The sequence below is a fragment of the Uloborus diversus genome, chromosome 1 (genome assembly GCF_026930045.1).
Source record: "Uloborus diversus isolate 005 chromosome 1, Udiv.v.3.1, whole genome shotgun sequence".
Taxonomy (NCBI): Eukaryota; Metazoa; Arthropoda; class Arachnida; order Araneae; family Uloboridae; genus Uloborus; species Uloborus diversus.
Window position 1 is genome coordinate 35,777,106 of NC_072731.1, and position 18,785 is coordinate 35,795,890.

The window sequence follows — 18,785 nt, forward strand, 5'->3', positions numbered from 1 at the left end:
TAAAGAACTGTATTTTTTAAAACTCATTTTTTTTGAGGCAGAAAAGTATTTCACGAGGTTTCAATTTTCGTGATTACGATAGGCTCACGAAAATAAGTAATTTTACAGTTTTAAAAACGTGTAGCCGGTTTTAAAAAAGCTGAAAACAAAAGTATTCCCATAGGAAGGAAGTTTAGTAGCAAAGTAAATTATATCCAATAATTGCACCAAACAGCAATGAGATTAAAAGGCAATCCAGCTTACAGACCGATATGGACGCATCTATTAGTTTTCAAGGGTGCCAGCTTTTGCAGATGTATGTTAGACTATAAATTAAGAAGTCACATTAAAACTGACGGAACACGCGTATCAAATGTTTACTTAATCCCTCATTCGGATAGACTCGTCTTAACTGCACGTTTGCCAGTTCGTATCATGCGTGGACAGACTGTACCCATCTTTATATTTTTATGTCACTTTGAATTTAAAAGCTAAACTTCGTTTCTGGAAAATTAATGCTTTAGAGCAGTATTTCCCAAGTAAACAATAGGGAAAATGTCAAAATGAATTGTGGATTTATTTAAAACCAATGTTTTGCCTTCAACTACCTCAGCATTAAGTTGTGCTGTTACTGAAACTGTAATGCTATTTAAACGATGAATGTTCTTTAATTGTTACAAAAGTGATGTTGGCACAGTCATCATTTACAACTATATTATAGGTGTGTGAAACGGGGATCTTAAGATATGCTCTCTCTTTAAACGTCAATAAAATAATAGATACAGCAATTGATTTGTAGCTAGATCTGACATAAGAATTCAACTCTCATCCATAAAGTCTAATATTAAATCTATCTTTTATAATGAAGTGAGTATCACTCGTATCGTTTACATGAAAATTTTACAATTTTGTGAAGTTGTTTTAAGAAATATTGCGTTCATTTTTGAAGATATTATAAGAGCACAATAATTATTAATTTAAATAAGTATCGTTTTCGCTGCAACTATACACTTTTCAGTGTGTGGAGTTCAAACTATATAATTGAAGAAAAACCAACTGTTCCACAAAAAATATGGACATTAAAAATTATTCCACTTGTCAAAGGAATTAAGAAACGTTGTGTTATGCAGGGCTGCCGAGTCGGAGGAAAAATGAATGACTCCGACTCTGGGAATTTTAGAGTCTTCGACTCAGACTCCGTCTCCTTTACCACAAAATCAGTCCAACTGCAACTCCGCAAGCACTGGCAAAGTAGCAGACTTAGAGGAAAAATGACAGACTCCGACTCCCGATTTTGACTCCAGCTCATTTGCCATCAAAATCTGTCCGGCTCTGACTCCACTAGTGTCATGCAAATGAAATCATTTCTTGTGTTCTATTCCTTTGCTAAAACTGAATAGTGATTTCTTTAATCCAGGAGGAAATCGCTCACCTTGTCAGCGAGCTCGAAGAATTCCAAGGCAAGCCCGCCAACGTCCGAAGATACCTGGCCCCCAGTACTTCCAACAACATCTCCGCCATGGTATTCGGCAGGAGGATCGACTACCACGACCCGATGCGGGTTGAGCTGGACCAGGTAATCACAGAACTGATCCGGTTCTTCCGACCGACGAGCCTCCACGCTTGGTTTCCATGGCTGAAGAAGCTGCTCTTCAAGCTGAAACTGTTCGATTACGACAAGCTGGAATCGGCTATCGAGAGACTCATGGTGTTCATCGAGTAAGTTGAGTAGGTCATGCGATAATCTCGACTAAGTTTAAGCGGTTTGCGCGATGTGTTGGTTAAAAAATTAAAAGGCAGCATATAGTAAGGCTCTGATAACTTAAACTTTGATAAATGTAGAAATACGCGATTCCATTCTAAAATCGGTTATACGGAGGTCGGGTTTCTGCGTCAATGCAAGAACTGCTCGTTTTTAACCCCAGTAGAAGTGAGCTCGTCTAAGGAGAAACGTTTTTAATCAAATTCATATTATAACTCGGCTGAAATTTATAATACGGTTCAGATAAGATTAAGGTCTGACCTTAAGAGAATTTCATTCATCTCGGGGAGAGCAAGTAGTAGGAGAAGGGATAGCTACAGTTTCGAAGTAGGATTATCTTTCTAGTATCTGATTGATGGCGTAATGTAACATCGCTTGCCTTTACTTAACTGAATATATTATACTGCGAGCATTTTTTTTTTCCGAATGTGTTTTATATTTTACAGTCGTACTTTGTTTTCCGTTTCACCATGTACAGAAACGGGAAAGTGATTCATTCTAAAAGGTCGTAGAATAATTTATCACGCTGTAAATGCCTTTGAAAAGGTGATGACTTTTGACGAGCGTATTCCAATCAAATAGATCTGAAGTTATATTAATTAGTGCAATAACGGTATCAACTATATGCTTCTCCTGAAACCAGTATTTCTCGCCCCTATTTTAGAAAATAAAATCACTTAATCTTTCTTTCATCAAGATTCCTCAAATCAAGACAAACAACTCTTTTCCCGATTGATTCTAAAAGATCAAATCATTTAGAATCAATTATCAAAATCATTTCGTTCAACAGCAAACTCTATCGGCTGTCAATCATTTCAAAAACTAAGCGATATTTTAGGTCCAATGATTTGATCGATAAAAAATCAGCTGTCATTTGAGCATCTTGCTTATAAGCAATGTGATAATTCACCTTTACTTTCATGCATTCATTTCCTGAAAAGCAATTTCTCTGTTAATTGGCGACATATATCCTCAACCAAATGCGTCACAAAGTAGTTTGTGAGGACACCATTCTACAGAACAAGAACTTTTGATAAGCACCCTGTTAAAATGAGTATTACTTTTATCTTTCGATTAAGAAATTCCTTTGCTTAAAGACCAGGTAAGTCGTCAGCTAAAGGTCTCACCGAAACGAATAATAGTTTTGTTCAAGATTTCAACCAAAGATGTTATTCTCACGTTTTTAAACGAGCTCGTGCTGTCTCTCACTCTTCGCGATCATAATAAGCCATAATCTTCACCTATGCGGGAAGGAGTCAATCATGACAATCCTCGACTATATATCCCCCCCCCCCCCAACATATGATATTCTGATATCCTTCGCTTTGCCCCTGATCTCCCTCATATCACTTCCATTTGAATAAACTTTATTAAATAGCGACCTACTTCTTAAACCTATCACGTTATAAAAACAAGCTTGCTTGCTAACCAATTTAATTGAACATTAACTTTTTCGCTAAACTTTTTTCGCTAAACATAAAAAAAAAAAACAACTAGCGTTTGAAACGAAATAACTTGACTCAAATTACACTCTAGTTGGGGGAAAACCTTACCTGGCAGCGGCGTCATGCTGTGATTATTATCTGCATAGACTTCACAATGCTGTCACACAGTTTAGGTTTGCCTCAACTATAGGAAACAGCCAACTTTTGTCCTTAATCTATGTCTTGTTTTTGACTAATTAATAACCTTTGTGACCAAAAACGATCTCAGCTTTACTCTAGCACATTACGTCTGTAAGTTACATGGAGCTCAAAGCGACCAAATAGCAAAATATTGGCTTTTAAAAATACTTGCCCAAAGAAGATAAATTTTAGGTAAGAGACAATTACGTCTATTGTATGTGCAATACAAAAAAAGAAAAAACTTTTTAGCGCGTTTGTGATACATAAATATGGATTTTTTTATATTTTTTTAGTGACAGCAAAGTGAATTAACATTTTTCAAAAATAAAAACATGCGTTGAAGAAACATTTCATTTCAATTTAAAAAGATTTATGTTAGTCCTGTGAAATATGCGTGCTCTCCCAGGAAAAGTAGTCACACGGGTGCAATTTTCGTCACGAATTTTATGCATAAAATTCGTGGGTGATTTGAGCAATAAGTGATATAATATCCTTATAGAAGCTTGTAAGCTATAGCAAAGTCTTAACTAATAAATATAGATAAGAAAGTACTTCTATACAACGTATGGATTAACATACTGCCTTCAGTACAGTAGAATAACCAATAAAAAATATAAACCGAATATCATTCAAACATGGCGATTGTAAAACTTTCCTACCGAGATTTGGTATCGTTTTAAAATATCGATTCCACAAAATGAACTGCAGAGTTCATTATAGTTTCGGTTTTCCGCCGCAATTACTTCATTATAAATATCTTAATTGACTACATTTCTCTGTATGGTTAAAAGTTTAGTAGGGAAAGATGAAGCAAGGTGAAATATTTACTCTGCTTTTAGTACAACCAATCTAGTAATACTTTAACTGTGTAGTAACATATTTCGTCGATTCCAGTCAGGAATAAATTACTTCTAAGAATCTAAAAATATGATAATCCAAGCAATTTTCAAAAACTAATACTCATATTGTAATATTGTGTTGTTAGACAAAAATTATTTTTTATTATTAAATGATAAGATTATTGTTCCTAACATTTCGAATATTAATTGAAATCTACTAACATTCAGTGCAATATTTGTTTGTTTAATATTAAGCTTATTTGTATTTTAAATGCTTTGTATAGTTAGTCAAGTGCATGCGAGGCAAAGTGAAATAGTTCATTTCATTTACTTATTCAAGTTAATTTCATTTACTTATTCAATCTTTTACCAAATCACTTACGTTATCTTTCATTAATTACTTCATTTACATTCCTTTATTCAATAATTCATTTATTTATTCATTCATCCGCTTATTTTCTTATTCATTCACTATTTTTTTACTGATCTATTTTTTTCTTATTTATCAACTTATTCATTTATTTATTTATTCGCTTATTGTTTCATTTCCTTTTATATTCATTCTTTTATTTAATCATTTATTTGACAAAAAATACCTTTAATAATCAAATAGGGAATATTTCATTGGAAAATTATTTTGTATTTCACTTCGCCCCATGAAAAAAAGTGAGAAATTTCCTGCTTTTTTTTTGAGTTACAAATTTACTGCCACAAATAAAAAATAATGTTTCAATGCAAATTTTGTTATAAAATATATTGTTTCCACTTCATGTACCGTAATTTTCAGAACACATTTCCAACGGATTTATTTTGAAAAAGTAAGTTATCTCAGCCATTTCACTTTACCCCACATCCCCCCCCCCGCAATTCGGCAAGAAAAGTGACATAACTAAAAATTTTGAAAAAACGACTAACTATTGATTTAAATCTAAAGCTCTTTCTTGCCACAAAAGTTGCAAAAAGTTAGCTTGCAAAACTGGTTGTGGTAACGGCATAATTAATGGTGATAAATCACTGAGATTTCATAATTTAGAAACGAAAAACTTTTAAGTGTGCATTATTGATTTAGACAACAAAAACTAACCGTAAGCATCACATCACAATGTTTTTGAGCGCACTATAATACTCGAGACTAAATCATTTAAAACTACAATTGCATAAAACCTTGTTTTTCTTCAAAACTGTTTTTTTTTTTTTTGTTGTTTGAGTTGTGTCGCTTTATTTACCTGGGTGTAATATGCAGGGACATGCACAGAAATGTTGAGGCCCGTCGATCACAAATGACTTTTACGGTCCTTCCTACATATTGTTAACCCTACATCCCTCCATATATTTCACCTCTCATTTTAAAAATTCCAGGCCCCCTTCAGGCTCGGGCCAACAGGTGTTACTTCTTTCATTGGCCATTTTGACTCTCATTCAGTGAAGATTCCAAATAATAATAACCTTTTAATATGATGTGATCAGTAATGCGTTGATGACGTCGATCAAGTAAATTGTTAACTAAAACAGAAGTCATAAGAACTAGAACAAGAGGAAGAGTAGTGTAAGTTAGCGTAGGAAACCATACTGAACTAGACTTTTTGAAGGCAGGCACTGGGTAAAAGAGGGGTGAGGAGTTACATTTCACAATTCAGCCTTGAGAATAAAGCTTATTCTAAAATGGTTGTTAGTTAACGATGAAAAATTTATCGCTTTCGCTATAAAATCGTAAAGTGAATCCATGAAAGTTTTAGCGTCAGTTACTGGAATCAAAGGCAAATAAAGACTACTATTTTAGAGATGGGGGAAGGGGTTCATGCTGAAGAATGACCCCCTCCCCCCTCCTCAAACGAACCTATGGTTCTGGCAACAGGAATTATGTGATTTCCTGTTACTTCTCAGCACATTCATTTCCATGTTTTTTGGATAAAAAATCTCAGGAAACTGCTCGGGTGACAATAAAAAGCACCAAATCGGCCAGGAATGAGGTACCAAATAGGGCATAAATGTAACAAATTAATTTCATGAGCAATAAGTAGTATTTCAAATGTTCAGATCAAAAAATAATTGAGGTAGTGAGAAGCAAAGGGATGCAAGTGTCAAAATAAAAAATTTGGAAATAACCAGCACATATGGTAGGTGAACCCCTCCTCCGTCTTGGAGCAAGAGATAGTACTAGTATCCCTGGTAGGTGCTGCTGCATAGCATGATTTAGAAAAAAATTTCAATGAAAGCCTACCTAAGGGCTAATTTTTAAACGCGTTTTACTCAAAACTTGAAAACGACCTCTTGCATTCCTTTGCTTCTCACTGCCTTAATTAATGAATTGAAAAGACTACTGAAATTGTTCACATTTTATTCATTACTAGTGGTCCCCGCACGGATTTGCCTGTAGTAGGAAATTAAAAGGTCATTTGGTTCTCCTGTATATTTACAAATAATGGATGACAAATTTCTCCCCAATATGCTATATTCATTTGCTTGGCATGTTACGGTTCCATGTTGTTATAATTTGGTAATTTACTTGCCCACGTTGTGATAATTTGCTCAGCAAAATATTCGTAAAATTGGAATGGAAGAAGAACAAAATAGAATTTTCAAAAAATCGCTTCGAGGTGCACACCTTCATGCTATAAACTAATTCTGTGCCAAATTTCATGAAAATCGGCCGAACGGTTTAGGTGCTGTGCGCGTCACAGAAATCCCGATATCCAGAGAGAGACTTTCAGCTTTATTATTAGTAAAGAAGTATTTGAACACAATGTAGACGGATACTATCGCCGATAATTTAAGGGGGGGGGAGTGATGACCCCCGTGATCCTCTCCTTGTATCCGCTTCCGGCTGGACTGTATCACAGAAAAGAACTCCACTGCTATCGCATTTATTTGTCTGCATTTGTTGTTTTGATTGAATGGTTCAATTTCAAGTAACGTTTGAAGGTAGAAATCAAAACCTGTCGATATTTTGCTCCCCCAAAGCACATTTCTTTGAGCCAATCGATCGAAGATACCACTGAACTTTCGGGAAAAATATTTCGATACAGCAATTTACAGCGACTTCTGGCTTCAAAAATCAAGCTACAAACAGGTTTAAATAATTTCTAAATGCGGCATGCGCATTTTGCAAAAAACTCTTAAAGCAGAATTAAATAATTTGCTTTTTTAATAGCTGGAAAGAAATATTTGCAACACACATCGTCAATAAGTGCAATATAGTCAAAGGATTAGAGTTTTGATCAATCTTACCGAATATTTTCAGCTTTTGAAGAAATTATGGGATTCATGATGTGAAACATTTGAAACATGAAAAAACACAAAAATCTATATTTCCTATTTAAAAAAATATGAAGTGTTATTTCACTCATTGAGAGTACAATTCAAAAAAAAACCTTAAATGTTGAAAAACGATTCTTAAGAAATCATGAAATTTATTCGAAAAGCTATTATTTGGTGGCGTACGGTTTTAATCCATTAAACCATCCATTAAATTTAGTGAAAATATTTCATTCTCGAGTTGCTATTTGTCAGGAAGGATTTTTGCGTACACGTTAGATTACGTACAATGACAACAAAAAATTATTACTCTGAACCAAATTGTTGCTTTACACAATGCTCTGACGTAATAAATAATATATGAGATGAAGAAAATGAATATATTTCCAAAATTAAAGAATTTCCCATTATAAAATTTATGTCGTGAAAATTTGAGCACTTACCTCATATGATTTCATAAGGCAGCAGCTTATACAGTATTATGTACTGAATCCGTCTGTGTACGCGAAAAACAGTTGTTATTATTCTCAATTCATTATAAAAGTTACCACATTACCAGGTTTCGATAAGAATGGATTCAAATCAAGCACAAATTATTCCAAGATTTCTGACTAAGTCGTCAGAAATCTTGGAAGTCGTGAAAAATGCAAGATAAAACACGTAGCTATCAACAGTATTCATTTTCAAGAATTACGCCCATACTATTTCGTAAAATCCGTTTTTGAGACACAGCACATTCTATTTTCACAGAAACTTGAACCAACTCACGATAAATTCTACATTCAATTCCTAAACATTGTAGTTAAGCTGCAATAGTCGTGCTGGGTTACCACAATTGGCTTCAATTTAAAACTTCGCTTTTTCTTTCAAGAGAAACTCAAAAGTTAGGGCTGTTTATTTCAACGGAACAAGTGGTGCGCTAAAACTCATCAATGTCAACCTTAAAATGGTTCTCGTAATTGATTCAGTTATTCCATGTAAAACTACATCCGGTAAGTTTCGGATTTCGACGCGCAATAGAAAACATGTCAGAATTAGGTGCAGACTTTCAATAACCTGATTGAAAATACGATTTTATGTAAAAAATTCATTATCGAAATAAGCTATTCATATGTTTCCCAACAGTGTGCATAGCAAGCTATCTTTGTTTTGAGAATAAATTGCACAGGCGGCTGTTACGGAGGTGGGCGGGGAGGGGGGGGGGGCAAGGAGGCACCCCCCCCCCCTCTTTTCCAAAAGTTAAGGGACCTTGCCACCTCGTTTTTCAGCGTTAAAGATTACTGATTGATAGAAAAATGATTTTTTATAGGATGGATTGATTTATTTCAAAAACTAAAAATTCCAAATAAATGAACTGTTTTTATCTTATTTTATAAGAATGGAACGGGAAAGTCTGCGGTGGCCATTCGCTCAAGTTATTAGGAGCCAGTTTTTATAAGAGGCAGGCAGGTCAAATACATGCCATTTTTGATTTCGCTAAAAATTTTACAGCGATTTTTTTTAATGGTTTTAGAAAACACATACTTTATGTCTTCTTCTAAAAAATATTTTGTGACCCACAAAAATTCCGAAGGTTGGTCCCAACTTAGGGTTTTTCTCAAATCGACATTTTTTTAATATTCAAATCATTAAATGCATGGTTAATGCTCACTGCTGCGAAAAAATAGCAGTTTTGTCATCAAAATATGATACAAATTGTACCTTCTAGGGGCCTGTTTCTCAGTGCACTGAGGGTAAGTATAGAACTTACTGCGTGCATTTCAAACTAGAGTATGGTGTATTTTCACAATAAAGTGACAAAACTATGGGCAAATTATTTTCAAGAACACTAAACGTATTCCAAAACAGTAAAATGAACTATTTCTTTTTCAATTCAATCAACATATCCGGGTTTAAACTTTCATCCAGGGACTTCCAGATACTATTTAAAAAACTAGTAAGATAAAAACTTACCACAAAAGAGTTATAGACTTGCAACCAAACTGATTATGCTTTCTCGCATATTTATAATATGATAACTGGAAGCAAAGTAAAAAAAGGTTATTATTGTGGTAAAAATTTAAGTTATTTGTAACGCTTTTTTGAAGGTGTTTTAGGTATATTTTTAACTATTTTAATTAGGATAGCTTTTTTTACGTTTGTACTGTACATTATAGCTCGTTGACATTCGTTTCGGCTGTATATTATAGTGACAAAAATTATTTTCTCTGCACTAAACTACCATGACAGCAAACAATTACTAAGTCATATTTTATTCCTTGTGATAAAAGCAATACTACGACATTACTAAACAAGGGTATAGTTGTCTAACTGACTAGTGAGACAGTAAAACAATCAAGACAAAACATTCTAGCTTGAGTACAACTAACTGGATGCGTCGTTAACTTTTATGCAATTTCCCCATCTTAAAGTGCATTTTATGAGCCTGCAGAACCACTGTCCATAGTTCTGTCACTTGTTTGTGAAAAGACATATACTCTAGTTTGAAATCAAGTTTTCTACTAACCCTCAGTGCACTGAGATGCAGGCCCCTAAATAGTACATTTTTTATCATATTTTGATTTTTTTCCTCCACTTTGCTTCGAGTTATCATATTATAAAGTAAGTAAGCACAATCAGTCAATATTTGCAATAATATTTGCAAGTTTATATTTCTTTTATGGTAAGATTTTGATCAAACTAGTTTTTTTAAATAGTATCTGGAAGTCCATGGAGGAAAGTTTAAACCCAAATATGTTGACTGAATTCAAAACTGAATAGTTCATTTTACTGTTTTGAAATACGTATTGTGTTCTTGAAAAGAATTTGCCCATAGTTCTGTCACTTATTTGTGAATATACACATACTCTAGTTTGAAATGCAGGCATCCAGTTCTACACTAACCCTCAGTGCACTGAGATAAAGGTTCATGAAAACTGCATTTTTTAGGATCTTTCGATTTAACAAAAAGTTCCGTCTGAAACTAAACGAGTCTACTTTCCCGTATACCCATACTGCTTTCTGGGTATTACCTGTACTGGGTACTTACCTGATCAATATTCTCAAAAATAGCTAAAATCGCAAATTGTTTCAAATTTAATTTTTTAATATTTTAAGCTGATTTCTAGGAATAAAATATGCCTTACTCATCTAAAAAATTAGATGCGTAAAAATATATAAATTAATTAATTAACTAACAAATAAATTAGCATCACCTTTTAAACAAAGCAGCAAATAAACTTTTTTCCATTAAAATGAAAAAAAGGTTATTTAACCGCTTTCAAAACGAAAAAATAATAAGTAAAATTAAAAAGCGCATTAAAATAAATACATCATATTTTTTATCTCTCTCTCCTGTTGCCAAAAAAAAATTTAATAATTTTTTGGTAAGTGAATTAATGCAATCACCAAAATAAATAAAAACAATAAAACTTAAAGAAATAATTTTCATTGTCAAAAAAAAAAAAAAAAAAATCGTCTGCGTATATTTTTATGTAGAAACATAAATGATTTCGAGTTTATCCGTCGAAAACTGAATACCTAACTTAAAACATTTGAGTGAAAATAAAAACAAGTCATATTAACAATACAACGAAGTCAAAGTGGAAGTCGGGGATTCGTAGTCCGGCTATTTGTCGGGAACAGGAGTGGGAGTCGGAGTCAGATGCCCCTAAATTCTCGGAGTCTGGAGTTTGTCGTCAAGACCTATTTCCAACAAAATTTGTTTGAAGTAAATCCGCCTTCAAGTACGGAACCTACGCTGACTTTCAGTTTCCCCGTAGGCGCTAATGTTAAGGGATGAACAGTTAAAAATTGAACGGAAAATTGGTCAATTAAGAAAGATATTTTATATACAAGTTTTTATTAAAACCTTTTTCTACAAAGTTTATTTGAAGCAAATTCGCCTCACAGTTCGGAATTGCCTTGAATTTCCTCGTAGACGCTAATGTTAAGTTTTTTTGAACTGTTCAAAATTGAACAAAAAATAGTTCAAATCAAAAAGTTAAATATGGGAATAAGGTGTCCTCGCCGAGATTTTTCGAACAAAAATTTTTTTTTCGAATAGGACTATTCACTCAAATGCTATTGGGGGGGGGGCAGACAGACCGACAGACATTTTCCCCCATCTCAAAACCCTACTTTTCAATTTTTATTTTTCGATATTTATTTAATTATTTTTTTTTTTCTTTTTTGACCTTTTTTTGTTGTTTTGTTTTTTGTAATATTTTCAAGATGCATTAAGCCTTCTTTCATGCTTTTTTCTTCTTTCTCTGACTTTTACTGGGAAAGTAGGCTAAAAATTGCCATTTTCTGGCAGCGCAGAGGATGAGCCATAGAACTAATGAGAATATTGAATAATTTATTTATATTCTTACACAAATTACGTACAAAAACCATGATTGAGCCTGAATGCAGGGAACCAGAGGGCCTCAAACATGGCACATTTTCATTTTTTTCGACAAAGTTTGGCGACCCCTGAAAGGCTACAATGAAAATCAGTCACAAAAATTACGATATATTTAAATTTAGGAACTAAATGTCATATTGTCAACACAGGAATTTTTTCGGCTGATGCTTAATACACAGAAATAATCACATTTTAAAAAACGCTGATTTGGAAAATCCTCTACGTCGGGATCCATTTTACGAATTTTTACAGGTCCCCAAAAATTCTTTTTGAGGAAAAGAAAAATTACTTATCTTCTAAAATCTTTTAAGGAATCAACATAAAAAATTGAGCAAAATCAAAAATGGTGTCTATCCGAACACTCCATTTCTGCCGGTTCTCTTAAAAACTGGCTCTTAAATCAGAAAAAATAAAAGCCAGTTATCAGTTTCAGGGATTACGCCCCCCTAGCCCCTGCACTTCTTTTCACCCCCCTCTTTTTCGGTGCAACAGGCGCCTATGGTAGCAAGCGATAATATCGAAAACAAAATATTGGAAATAAGTAATACCAAAAAATATATTATAACAGATTTTGTCTAATGGGCGAAAAATATTTAGTGATATTCTTTATTTGTCTTGGCTAGATATGTTTATGGTTACGCGTTTGTTTTTATAAACAACCCATGGTGTATCAGACAATGGTATGGATTTCATCTACGGAGCTAAAAAAATATTCCTAACATTCTAAAATAAACTAAGAAAAGTAGTTCTGTCTCTCATTTCTCTCTACTAAAAAGCTTTATTCTCGTACAGACAATTTTGAGCAAAATTCCTCGATTCGTTTGATCAGCATTAACCCAGTTGATGAAGTTGAGAGACTTTGTTGACTGACAAGATTTAGGCTCATCAGTTTCATCTAGCTGGGGAAGGGGATCAAACAAAAGAGCAATGGGTCTTAAATGCTGTGTTTAGGGCTGGGAAAAGAATGGATGGAATCAATGGAAAATTGCACGTTCGTGTTTGAGAGCAAGGTTGTCTAATCAAGTTATACGATGTCTACGTTTAAGATATTTCTTCGAACATGATGGGTTTGCCGACAAGCTAATAAAACTAAAAACTTATGGCTGGAAGCAGTTTTCAAGACGGTATAGTCTTTAAATGCGGTTACTTTTACGAAAGAGGACAATGTTTTAGTTTCTAATTCATTAATATTTTCTCTAATATTGATTTAAACATAGTAAATATATCACTTACACTCTAGGAAAATTGAAATATTTTTTGACTTTTCAAATACACCCAAACCTGTTTTTATGCGATAACTAGGGACCTCATAAGAAATCGCATAGAAAAAAAATTGTTCGAGACTTCACAAATAGCTATAAAAAGTTGTTTTCGCAACACACTTAAAAAATATTTTTTTTATGCGGTGGTTAGAAACTGCATAAAAAGTCTCACGTAGAAAATAACCCAAAAAGTTATCTTTGAACTAAATCAAAATAAACCAAGTGATGATAATTTAGCCGACCGAGTCCCGAAAAATTTCCCGAATATGGAAAGTTTTGGGTGGACTCAGTGACCTTCCATCGGGAAGCTCCTGCCGTCACTTGAAGATACTACCTCGGACTCGTTTTATTAATCATTTTCGCTCGTTTTATAAATAATTTTCATATACCGCTCACAGACACACACACACAAAAAAATTCGCACACACAAAAAAAAATTGCACACAAAACCAAAAAAAAACCCGCACAAAAACGAGTTTGGGTGTACATAGTCAGGAGAAATAGTATCAATCATATGTATTTTCTTTTTATCCTAATTACTAGCAAAGAAATTGATGAACATCACTCAACATTGGATGCAAACTCAATACGGGATTACATGGATGGATTTTTGCTGCAGATGGAGCAGAGGAAATACAAAGACCCGAATACATCTTTTACACGTAAGTTTTCCAAAGAAAAAGAATATAAAAATTTGACGTCCTTTATTCAAATTATGTTTTTCGCAATTACGAATTGCGATAGGATCCTACTCGTTGGGTTTCTTATTTTTACGAATAGAATGAAATGGAAAAGGCCAAGAAGTCGGCACCCGTCGTATAATGATTAGTAATTTTCTAGAATGGGTAATGCGAGGCATGTTCATCAAAAAAGAAATGGTGATTAGTATGCGGTAATAAAGATAAAGATTTTATGGCCAATATCCACTGGTACAATTATCATAAAGATTATATAATGTTATACGTATAACGTTATATATTTTTATTTCCTATCAATCTTAAATGATTTGAACTAGTGATTTGGGAATTTTGTTTTTAGATGAAGTTTTGATGTTCACATTCATCTACACTTGTGTAAGAAATTAAGAGAATTTTCAGATTTGGTCAATTATCTCCAGAACTACTGGACCGATCTTAATGAAATTTGGTATGTACATATATCAAAACAATACAAAACAAATAATCATCTAAAATTTAAAATACACAAGCATGATCATAAATAACATTCGTTAGAGTCGGATGTTATGAAACAGGAATTGCAAAATTGAAAAAAAAGGGGGGGGTTAGTAGGGGGTACGGTCCTCTCTAACAGACATGTAGGCCTCGCAGTGTGACTCCATACTTGAAATAAAGTAGTTCATGGAATCCTTAAGCAATTATTTCCACTCATTCCACAACGCCGTTCTCAGGCTATGAATGATCCCCGGAGGAGTGTTGCGAGTTGTTATTGCCCTCCTGAGAGCGTTCTAGGCATGTTCTACAGGATTGGAGTCTAGAGATCTGCTTGGCCAATCCATCGAGTGAATATCCTCCCCTTCCAGAACTTCGTCGACCAGAAGAGCTGTATGTGGTCTTGTGTTAACATCCATTAAAACTAACTCGGGGATAACAGCGCCCCTAAAGAGAGGGGATCTTATTGCTCCAAGACCACATCCCTCTATGTCTCGCAACTGTCACAGAGTCTCTCTCAAAGACATGGAGGGGTGTGCGGCCATCCAACATGATGTCATCCCAGATCGTCACCCCATCATTGCCAAAATGGTCGATTTCGCGGATATTGGAAGGCAAATAGCAAGTCGTTGCAGTTTAAACGACTATTCTTATCCTATGTTTACATGGATAGACGCAGGAACCTGCTACCTACCCTCCAATATCGGCGAAATCGACCATTATGGCGGTGGTGGTTTGACGGTCTGGGATGACATCATGTTGGATGATCGCACACCCCTCCATGTCTTTGAGAGAGACTCTGTGACAGTTGCGAGACATAGGGATGTGGTCTTGGAGCAATAAGATCCTCTCTTGAGGGGCGCTGTTAGCCCAGAGTTAGTTTTACTGGATGTTAACACAAGACCACATACAGCTCTTCTGGTCGACGAATTTCTGGAAGGGGAGGATAGTCACTCGATGGATTGGCCAAGTAGATCTCTAGACTCCAATCCTGTAGAACATGTCTGGACCGTCTCAGGAGGGCAACAGCAACTCGCAACACCCCTCCGGGGACCATCCATAGCCTGAGAACGGCGTTGAGGAACGAATGGTAATAATTGCTTAAGGATTCCATGAACTGCTTTATTTCAAGCATGGAGTCACACTGCGAGGCCTATATGTCTGTTAGAAGGGACCGTACCCCCTACTAATCCCCCTTTTTAAAAATTTTGCAATTGCTGTTTCATACCATCCGACTCTAATGAGTGTTATTTATGATAATGCTTGCGTATTTTCAATTTTAGATGGTTATTTGTTTTTTTATTGTTTCAATGTATGTACGTACCAAATTTCATTAAAATCAGTCCAGTAGCTCGCGAGATAATTGACCAAATCTGAAAATTCTCTTAATTTCTTACACCAGTGTATGTAGGTGATTTTTAATGAAAAAACGTAATTTTTCACGAAAAAAAATACGTCACAGGACGCTCAACAGAAGTAATAAGTTTCATAGGATTAAATTATTATCATTATTTAATCCTATGAAAGTAACAACTGCCTTATGGTAGCTAAAATAAGAGACGAAATTTTTGCATTGTATGTTATCTAAAAATCTTGCAAAGACTGCATTAAGTACAGTTCCATGACTTGTAGCGGGCTTCTTTTATCTTATCAATCATTTGTAATTGTAATTTGGATTGTAGAAACGATACTAAATTTCCAGCTCTATCACAAGCAAAATTAACATTAAAATCTCCGGTTAAAATTAAAGGAATTGTATAATCATCTTCATTAACTAAAGCAAACCTTCTTGTGTATAATTTAAAAGCTGTTTACGAATAAATTGAATAATACTTGAAATACTTTTGTTTGAAGAGATATATATGTTGGTAATAACAAAGATTTGTAAATAAATATTGAACGTTTGAAAACGTAAGAGAGAGAGAATGGTGCTTGCTGGTTAGATTTTTATTTTAAAAAAAATTTTGAAAAATAAAGAAAAAACGACTTCAAAATTGCTCTAAATGAAAAAGTTTTATTTTTTGATCACAGCAGTCTTCATTCAGACTACTTTTAAACGTAAGTTTTTATGTCGGCGCAAAAACAGTAGATTATATGACGCGTCGTTTCTAAATATTTCGTTTATCAGAAAAAACACTCAAACTTACGAAACATTTTAGATTTTACTCTGTGATGAATAAATTAAAAGTTTACTTATTATTTTTGTTTTCTCGGCCGTCCCCAACCCCCGCATTGCGGAGTCTGCGGGGATGAGGTTAGTTTAAAATATATACACTTTATCACAGTTCAAAACTCTAAATGAAGCGAGATATTTTTATAATCACAAAATTTTTTTTGTTTTCAAAATAAATTTAAAGATTGAATGCTGTTTTGAATATGTATTGTTTACAATATAATTGGTATTATATTGCATTATTAAACTCACCTTTCGTTAGTAGATTGTGTTATGTTGCGACGATCATCCATCTTCTGTTAGTTTCATTACTTTTTCTACTATCACTTAAAGCTTAAAGCTGACCCAAAGAGTAAAGGAAGAATTTCTCCGAGCATGCGCGCTTCTGTCGTATGTGCGAACGAAAGGAATGCCAGACGAGAGTTGCGCCGTTACGCGTTATGTCACAAATCGGTTTACCCTCCCATAAGAAGTTATCACTTCAAAAATAATGTTAAGTCTGGTTGAGTTAAACTTTGAAAACAATATTAACAAAATCAAACAGCAGACGACTCATAACTAGGACGACGGAAGATTCGCCCTCTAAATAAATATTAAAAACGACCGGCGTCAATGTAATCTGAAAAATCAAAACTACATCAACTTTGGTCAAGTGAGAATAAGAAGCTATTCGTGTGTGTGCGATTGCTCAATAATTATATTCTTCCAATAGATAAATGATGAGAAATTCAATGAAGTGTCCCTTAATTTGATCGCAACAGCGCTGTTCGCCAAGTACTAAGTAGTATTTCGGGGACATAAACCCCGAGGGCCCCCTTTTCCTATTACTTGGTGACCAAACAGATGGGGGTACCTCGGGAAAATTTTATTCGATGCAGATCTTTAGGTAAATTTCGTACTACAATGCAGGAAGTTTATTTCGGGGACAGTGACCACACTTGATTTAGTTACCAGTCCCAAAATTTCCATCTTGTTTCTCCTATTTCTCCAGGGGCTATGTTGAAGGGCAATGCACCCTCTTTAATTGGTGCCGGAAGCACTACCGTCAGGGCGACCATGGAATGGACCCTGCTGACTATGGCCCGGTTTCAGGATGTCCAACGCCGCATTCACGAAGAAATCGACGACATCATCGGGCGTGAGAGGACCCCCAATTGGTCAGATCACACCCTTATGCCCTTCACTGAAGCAGCCCTCATGGAAGTTCAAAGGTGGAAGACTGTCGTGCCTATCAACCTGCTCAGATTGTAAGTTTTGTGAAGCTTCGTTTTTACTGGCCTTTTTCTTATCTTTAGAATGCCTACTTTCCCTTAAGAGTTCAAGCAAAAAAAAACAATAGTGTTAAAAATTCTGTAAATAGTAATTATTGTAGTAACGTAACCTGTAAATATTTTCCCGTAATGAATATACAGCCCCTATACATTCGGTTGAAGTATATGGTTCCCCTATTTTTCATTGATAAGATTCGTGAATGAATAAAAAGAAGAATTAAAATAACGGTCTACTATTTTCGAGAAGCATTTGGAATCTTGTGTAATATTTGAGAGTTCTCTTTCGGTGTGTATAAAAAAAAGCGTTATGCATGATAAAGAGTTCAGTTTCGATTGATAATTTGTACTGAGAGTGTATTAGCTCTGTTTATTGCGAGGCATTTCGCTGTGTTGTTTTCGTATTTGGAAGTAAATGCGTGTGTAACCGTTGAGTTTACGGTGTTGAGTGATATTTGCTTAATTGCTGATGATTAATTTAGCAGTTGTTAACGATTTCTCCTGTACATAGTGTAAATAAAGCTCCTGTGTTTTTATCAAGAACTGTGTCGTCCTTTCAAGAAAGTTGGCAGTCGCACCGGATCCGTTACAATAGTTTGAAAGAGGGCTTAATGTGTGTATCGTAAAAATATCGTGAAGAACAAAAAGTGAAAAGGCAATACTAAATGAAATAATTAAATAAGTACTGAAAATAAAAGATTTGAAATATGTGCTTTGCAAATTTGACTTGTTCAAGCAGAATCCTTTGAACTATAGAAATAACTTGTGATGTTTTGGGTCACGTTTTGTATGAACACTTTTTGTACGAAGTTAGATACAGTGTATTTGGTTGTTATTGGTTCAAATAGATTTCCAAATTTTATTACTAAAATCTGAAGACATTCTATCACATTGATTGTATAAATTGGGACTAAAAATTAATTTCGTGGAAAAGGATGCTTCATTGTATTGGTATTCGTTGTTACGGGATTTCACTGTAAAACAGTTTCTCTTGCCTTAGGTCCATGTTGAAGGGCAATGCTTCTTCTTTTACGGTGCTGGAAGTATCCGATTTATTTGTCGGATT

At 34.5% G+C, this 18,785-nt stretch overlaps 1 protein-coding gene across 1 annotated transcript in view; it reads left to right on the forward strand.

Annotated features, from left to right (window-relative positions):
- Positions 1 to 18,785, forward strand: part of LOC129234542 (cytochrome P450 2J6-like) — a 169,672-nt gene that overhangs the window by 141,368 nt on the left and 9,519 nt on the right. Inside the window, exons 4-6 of the mRNA XM_054868557.1 lie at positions 1,397 to 1,698; positions 13,653 to 13,771; positions 17,443 to 17,698. Of these exons, the coding sequence (XP_054724532.1) occupies positions 1,397 to 1,698; positions 13,653 to 13,771; positions 17,443 to 17,698 (677 nt within the window). The remainder of the gene's footprint in view (positions 1 to 1,396; positions 1,699 to 13,652; positions 13,772 to 17,442; positions 17,699 to 18,785) is intronic.